Genomic DNA, 7,362 nt, shown 5'->3' with positions numbered 1-7,362 from the left:
GTACACTGGGCCACAATCTTCTACAGGTGTTCAGTTGGGGATAGCATATGTTTCAGCCCCTACTGCCCTCTGGAACATTGTCAATTCAATCGCTGATTCTGAGGGAGAATTCCCTTTACAAACTCAAACAGCACCAGGAAAACAAACCCCCAGTAGCATAACTCTGCCACCAGTTAATATTACTGGAGAGGTCAAGAGTTCAGGTTTGTGCTACCACCTGCCTCTTCATCAGTGTCCTAAACTTCTTCACCTAAGGAAAATGTTATGACTGGAACAATTTCAATCTTTTATAGGATTTTCACTGAATAATTCAAAATTTGAGTGTTATTAGAGGATATCACGTGAACATTTTACTCTTTTGGGGGGTTTTTCTCCATTGTTATGATGCAAATAAAGTTACTACATGGGGTTCTACACTTGATAAAGGGTTATGGGTGAATAGGAAGTTAAGCATAAGTGAAAATACCATTTACCATTAACTTTACCAACTAGCAGCAGGCAACACTGATACTAACCTTGACAAGTTGCACGTATTTATAAAAAAAAACTTGATGAATATTGAACATTAGGATGTTATCTAGCTCTTTTAGCTGCTTAAGTTAAGCTCATCATCATAAGCTGGTATATACATGTGTCTGGTTAACCAAAAACCTTCCCCATTATGTCAAAGTCCATAGTTTTTATCACATCGTTTTAATAGTGTTTAAAAGCACAAGTTGCCTGCTATGAATTTTTGGGGGGAAATGACGCTGAATGTCACTCTTTTACGGTAACATTTCGCAAAGTTGTAAAGCAAAAGGGAGACTGAACTTTTTTTTTTCTTGAGATTTAAACACATCAGTCTAATGCAAACCATATTAACAATTGTGCAACTCTCTTTTCCAGCTTCAGCTCCACATTTTCTCATATGTCTTTTTATAATATTTTGGGATCAGATTGACATTTGTTAGCCACTGTCAAATCTAATCTTCAACTTATAAACATGCCTCTAGATACACAGGAGGTGGATGATCCATTCCCATGTTTTCCTGCAGTTTATGCCTTGTGACATTGCTCGTCTCCTCTACCCCTCCCCCAATCAGCTCCACTGATCTGCTCCTTCAGTCTCCCGCTTCACTGCTTACTGATCCAATATGCAGCGTCCTGTCCCCTTTTATGATGCTCTCACCTTTCCCTGGCTTGAAAATAGTCACTCTGTCATTAGCCTGTTAATGTTGCAACATGGCCCTTAGCTGGCATTAGAGAAAGGCTCATTGTTTATTGCCGGCAAATCCAAATACGTGCTTGCAGCTCTTGAATTATCAAGAAAACACCTAGCAAAGTAACAAGTGCCAAAGATTTTATGAAGCTCCTTTGCATAACACAAGGAAAAACCAACATATATACAGTATGTAATGTGAGTTGATAACTTTCTACTTAAACATTGTGTCTTTGAAATGTCGCTTAGGCTCACTGAACATAACCGGGGAAAAGAAGATGTTCATATATTGACAATGCCAATTAGAAAATGTTGCTATAAACACATTAGCACAACCGCTCTGATTTTGGTGAATCTATAGTAAAGTTTCAAAGAGACGTTTTGTATTTCCTCCTAGAATTTCACTTAGTCATAATTTTCCCGCTTTAGCAGAACAGTGAGCACTCAGTGTCATGGCAAAAACCGTAAATTATGACAATGAGTAGCTCTTCACAATCAGTGTAACAGATTAAGCTAAGCAAATTTACAGTGTCTGTTATAAATATACAAGTACTTTTGAGCTGAACTCTTTTAGCGGTTACGCATTATTGCTGATGTTATTTAGAACTTATTTCTAATCTTGCAGCAGTTTTTAAGCAGTTGCTGACACTTTGGCTTCTTCATCAGACTCCATAAGAGTGCGTTTATTAAAGGACAACAAAAATATTTTAAATGCACATTTGTACACTAAAAGGATTCCCTCTGGTAATCTTTTTGGTCTATTTAAAAATCTCAAAAGATTACATACATGTTAACAAATCCCTGTTCAATAAACATTCACAAAATCAGGAAAGACTGAAAAAGGAATTCCCATCATTTCCCCCAAAAGTGATAAACAAATAACAATCATCAATAGGACTTTTATTATACAGCATTGTGATGCCTGTTTCACAAACCGGATAAGAAAGGTCAAGTATCTCATGGAAAAAAAGTTGTCTGTGGAAAAGTGAAATACTATCTTATAAATAATTTGACATTTTAAAGACAAAAGCCGTTTAAGTCTTTAGAGGTTTTTTTTTTTTTTTTTTACAACTGAAATGGCAGGATTTGTGATGTCCTTTCATTTGGCAACAGTTTATTGTGTTTTCAGTATTTTTTGAGGTATGCAAAATAGCATAGTGAAATAGTAGCATTAAATGGGTTGCCATTTAATTTCATTTATTTCATTCTGGCATTAAATGAAATGCCAGAATGAAGATGTTTAAAACAACTCAAAATCAACCCTCTGAACACTGGAGTGTCACATAAACAATTGACTCTTCCGTCCATTATTGCCCATTATTATACATACTGTCAGGTTGGACTCATATCATGTCACAGTCAAATCATTTTCTACTCATGTAAATGTTCAGATTAAAATGGCAATACTTTGAAGGCAAACACATGCTAAACAGCAAATTATTCATAAGAAAGGTGTAGCGAAACAAAAAACAATGCAATGTTTCCGCAGTCCTGAGAAATGTTTTTGGTCAGAGTATCACGTTCATGATCTGTAATCAGCGGGTGGTTCATGTGTAATACATGAACATGAATATTACACACAAACTCATACTTGGAATTTGTAAGTTGGCTGAAACACTGAAAGGTGATAAAACAAATACAATCACACAGTTCACATTTGAATTTTAAGGTCAGTTTCATCATATACAGTGCTGTGCAAATTTTAAACATATCAAAATCATAAAGTGCACTAAGCAGAAAAAAAGTTTCAAATTAATACTGAGTATGACCACCATTTTCCTTTAAAAAGCACAAATTCTTATGGGTGCACTTACCATTGCTTATCAGGGTACTCTTTTTTTTCTTTCTCCCAGCCATTTTGAATGTGTGGTCACAATTCTTCTTTGCATTTAGGCTGGTCTCAGTTGTTTCCATCGCTTCTTGCTATCTTAGACTGATATAAATACAGTATAATGAGACGAGGGATCTCTGTGGGCCATAGCATCTTGCAGAACTCCTTGTAGTTCTTGTCACTGAAGTTCTTTATTCTGTGGGACTCTGTGGGAATGTTTGGGGATATCCATTGCCTTGTCCATCCATACATCCATCTTCTTAACTTTCTATTCCAGCTAGCATGGGCCAAAAAACTGAATACAGAATGGGCTTATGGCCAGTTGATATTCTTGTATAATGGATAAAGAATATAAGCATCAAATGTGCTTAAAACCTTTGCACAGTACTGTACATGACAGAAAAGATTTTGTAAACACTAAAATACGATTCAGCAGTATTAATGTATTTGTTTATTGCTTAGTCAGTGAGGCCCAGCACTGCGAACCTATTAACGAGCCAATTCGCACAGATTATTCCAAACTATCTAATACGTGGCCCGTCAATAAATAACCAACATAAAAATAAAAAAAAGCATAATGAAATACAATAAATAAATAAATATTAATAAATAATCATAAATAAATAGCTGATATATGAAATAAAGTTAAGGGTTTGCCTTCAAACTGCATTTGTAGTATTTCGGTCTTAGCCTGATTACCAAACAGTGCCTTCACTCATTTCTGAAGAGGGCTGTGACAGCTGGTTGGTGTATCCGTTGTCACTGAGAGAAACAGTGGTGAAGGGCGTGCTGGGGCCACACATTTCACTGGAGATGCTGTGAATTGAACTTGGTCCATTGGGCTCCGGACTTGGTGAGTCCACGGGATGATGAGATAATGTATCAGAGAAACACTGAACCTCTCCGGGACAGTGGTGCCCAGGATGATGGTGGTCCATGGCTCCTAGTGGGGTGCCAGCCGGGACTGTGGAGGGCACAAAGCCCAGGTCTGCTGGAGTCTGTGCTTGCGATAATGGTGGGCCTTGAAAGTACTCATAATTCCCTCCTGAGCCATAGTATTCACCAGGATATTCTGCACTCATATGAACATAAGGATTAGTACATTGTGTCAGAATTTAAAGAAAGAATAGTAGTGGCTTTTTTATGTATCTTGAATTTTTACAATGTGGTCAAAAACGGCATTGATTATAAGATTGGTTCAGAAGGTTCATTTTATTGATTACAGCTAATGCATCAACCTGAAGAAGCATAGATACTTTGGACCTTATTTGCTTATTTATCTGTTTGTTTATGATGTGACAGTCTTAAAACACTAAATCTTAATCATTATTTTATATAGCTCACCTCCATAATAAGAAAAGTGTCCAAGCTCTCCTGGTTCCACTCTCTCTCCCAGGCCTCTCATTCTCCTCGGGTTGCGGAAAAACACGTGTCTCCGAGCGCTTAGAGCGCTCAGCTGTTTCATACGTCTCTCTTTAGACCTCCGATTTTGGAACCAAACCTTTAAGACAGCAGTTCAAAAACAAAGAGCATGAATTATGAAGTGTGGCCAACAGCTTTTTGAAATAAGGGCGACAAATTGCAGTTGGATGATTTGGACGACGATGATTAGAAATAAATCAACCCAAAATAATGACAAGGTCTTTGTAAATTGGGGTAAGGTTTTAGTTGATGAGAAAAGACACAAAAACATGCAAAATTAACTTTTTAGGTCACTAAAAAAATAATTTATAGCATTTTTAAATTAGCATTCAAGATGTATCCGTGCGACATGATTTTTTTTTATTATTATTAGGGGGCCTTTTAAAATGCCCATGGGCATCATGAGTCCTCTGTGATGTTAGGGACGCACTGGGCGCACAGATTAAGGAAAACCCCAAATGAGAGGCGGGGAAAAAATGAAAATCAGCAGAGCATATATTGTACGTGGGTGTTTGCAAGCGCCACCAGCCACATTGCTTTGTTGAGTTGCCTACATCAAAGGCTTTATTCTCTGTAACACTAGTGCCTTGGTGATTGTGTTACTGTCACTTTGTGTGAGTCTGTGTATGAATAAAAAAAAAAACAGTAAACTTATAGTTATCTGCTTTTTTTTTTCTTTTTCTATATTTGTTGCTTTTACCTGGATGACTCTCATGTTGAGACCCGTCTCCCGTGACAGCTGCTCTCTGATGTGCCTGGTGGGCTTCGGTGTGGCCGCAAAAGCCGCTTTCAGGGTCTCCAGCTGCTTGGCTTTTATAGTGGTCCGAGGCCCGCGTCGTTTTCCGACGGCGCTCTGCTCGTCGTTCTCGTTGCTGCACGTGTCTTTATCCGATAAATGCCCGTTTTCTGACTCCTTCCCGTCGTCCTGCGGGTCCTGAGAGTCCGGAGACAGACTTGGATCGCTGCACGTCGTTACTGTTATCAGAATAAGACAATCAGAAAATGCCACTACTCTAGGCTAAATATTTATGAAAGGTGCACCTCAGGAATCTTTTTTAAAAATAAATAAAACACACTAGATAATAATAATAATAATAATAATAATAATAATAATAATAATAATAATAAATCACCTGAAAGGAGGATTGTGTCTTTCCCAGAGTTGTTTTCATAGTCCTCTTTGCAAACGAACTTGAATTCGTCCAGGATATACAGTTCCTCTCCGGTGGACAGCTGTTTGTTACACATCACACAGGTGAAACAGTTCAGGTGAAACACTTTGCTCTTGGCTCTGCGGACTAGATCACTGGGTAAAATCCCCTGCGCGCATCCAGCGCACTTGGTTCCAAATTTCCTGTTCAAGAGGGAGAACCAAAGTCAGGGAAAAGTTTCAGCACAGACGTGATATGTTGGTCTTAATCTAGGAGAACACCTTTACACCTGCTCTGACTTTAGGCCCAGTTTTGGCAAGTTTGTGTTGTTTTGTAAAAACAACACAAACTACCGGGAACTTAGTGTGTTGTAGTCAGTGAAATTACCACAGTCGGTTTTTCACAACTGTAAGATTTGAACAGAAAGTAAAAATGCAGTTGTCTAACTAAACAGGCTAAACACAAATATTAGGTACAATTGTAAGATATTTTCCATCATAATAATCACACGAGCAGTTAGGGTTAGCTTCACTTTCAAAGAAGACAGAAAACCGAGAATTAAACGAAAAGAGAGAAGAGAAAGATAAGACGAGGAAATAAAATAAAGCAGACAGGCGTGTCCATTGTATAAAAACAGATGGTTAGTTGCAACCACTGGAATACATTTTAACCTGTTTTTAACTGACTAAAAAAAAAACCCCAAACCTTTTCTATAAATACTAAACCACAAACACTGTCAATTCTTACCTAAAGAAATCATTCTTGCAATACAGTTTCCCTTCTCGAGAAAAACACTTCTCTGTCAAACTACATTTGCAGTCGCAGCACTGGACGCATTTGATGTGCCACGGTCTGTCCAAAACTTTGAGCAAGAACCTATCGAGAATAGGTTTTTCACAGCTGGCACACTGAAGCATTGTCTAGACTTATTCCCGCTCCAGTGTGCGAGTGCGAAATCAACTCTTCCTCTTCTCTTCCGTCCCGCTCACCTAGATATGGATTCGCTTTAGTGCATATAATCCAAAAGATCCAGCTCATCCGAATTATTCGCATCGATTAGGTCGCCATCAGTGAGAGTAAAAGTAGTTTTTTTGTTTGATTTTTTTGTTCCACAGGGCAACAATCCAAATTCAGTCTTTTGCTCCAAATGAAAGATCAGCAGTTGAAGACAAACTGGTATTTAAAAAAATATGTATATATAATAATCACTGACTGGAGATCATAGCGGGCCGTGAAGATGATCCGAGGTGTGCGATTTCAGGAGGGAAAGGACATAAAAAAAATAAGCTATTCATAAATATTAAAATCAGTCACTGCGAAAAATCCGCAGTTGGCTAAAGTAGAGAAGAAGAACGAACAACAATAAAATGCTGTCTGTGCGCTTAGTGTGGTCATATGTGTCCCATTTTGCCTCTGACGAGCTCTCTCTGAGAGAGACGCTGTAATGAGCTCACCTAGCGGAGCTCAGCCTATTGCCTATTAACAAACCTGTGACGTCAGCTTCAGGGGTGGAGGATGAGGGGATTTCATTTCAGTCCGCCACATATAACTATTTAAGTTACAGAGGTGAAGCATCATGGTTATAAAATAAAATAAAAGGAAATAGAAATGTGTTGGTAAAAACTACAGGAAACCTCAATATGTTTTAAAGTCTTTTTATTTCTTGGAAATTGTTAAAAATAAATTTTCTAAAAGCAGATTTTAGTGACGGATGTCTAATGTTAACACCGCAAACTAAAAAGAAAGGCTCAAGCTAATAT

General features: G+C 37.9%; 1 protein-coding gene across 1 annotated transcript; it reads right to left on the bottom strand.

Moving 5' to 3' along the window:
• Positions 1–1,853: 1,853 nt before the first annotated feature.
• LOC146378763 (LIM/homeobox protein Lhx1-like) lies at positions 1,854–7,034 on the bottom strand. Its single transcript, XM_084941793.1, has 5 exons — positions 6,350–7,034; positions 5,585–5,805; positions 5,152–5,426; positions 4,374–4,530; positions 1,854–4,101 (listed from the first exon to the last, which is right to left on the bottom strand). The coding sequence occupies exons 1-5, from the start codon at positions 6,517–6,519 to the stop codon at positions 3,725–3,727; spliced, it is 1,200 nt and encodes a 399-aa protein (XP_084797919.1). The 5' UTR covers positions 6,520–7,034; the 3' UTR covers positions 1,854–3,724.
• Between the last annotated feature and the right edge of the window lie 328 nt (positions 7,035–7,362).

Source organism: Perissodus microlepis, chromosome 10, assembly GCF_051167445.1.
Source record: "Perissodus microlepis isolate ML-2025 ecotype Zambia chromosome 10, ASM5116744v1, whole genome shotgun sequence".
Taxonomy (NCBI): Eukaryota; Metazoa; Chordata; class Actinopteri; order Cichliformes; family Cichlidae; genus Perissodus; species Perissodus microlepis.
The sequence above is the reverse complement of the archived record's forward strand: the minus strand, read 5'-3'. Positions and strand labels throughout refer to the sequence as shown.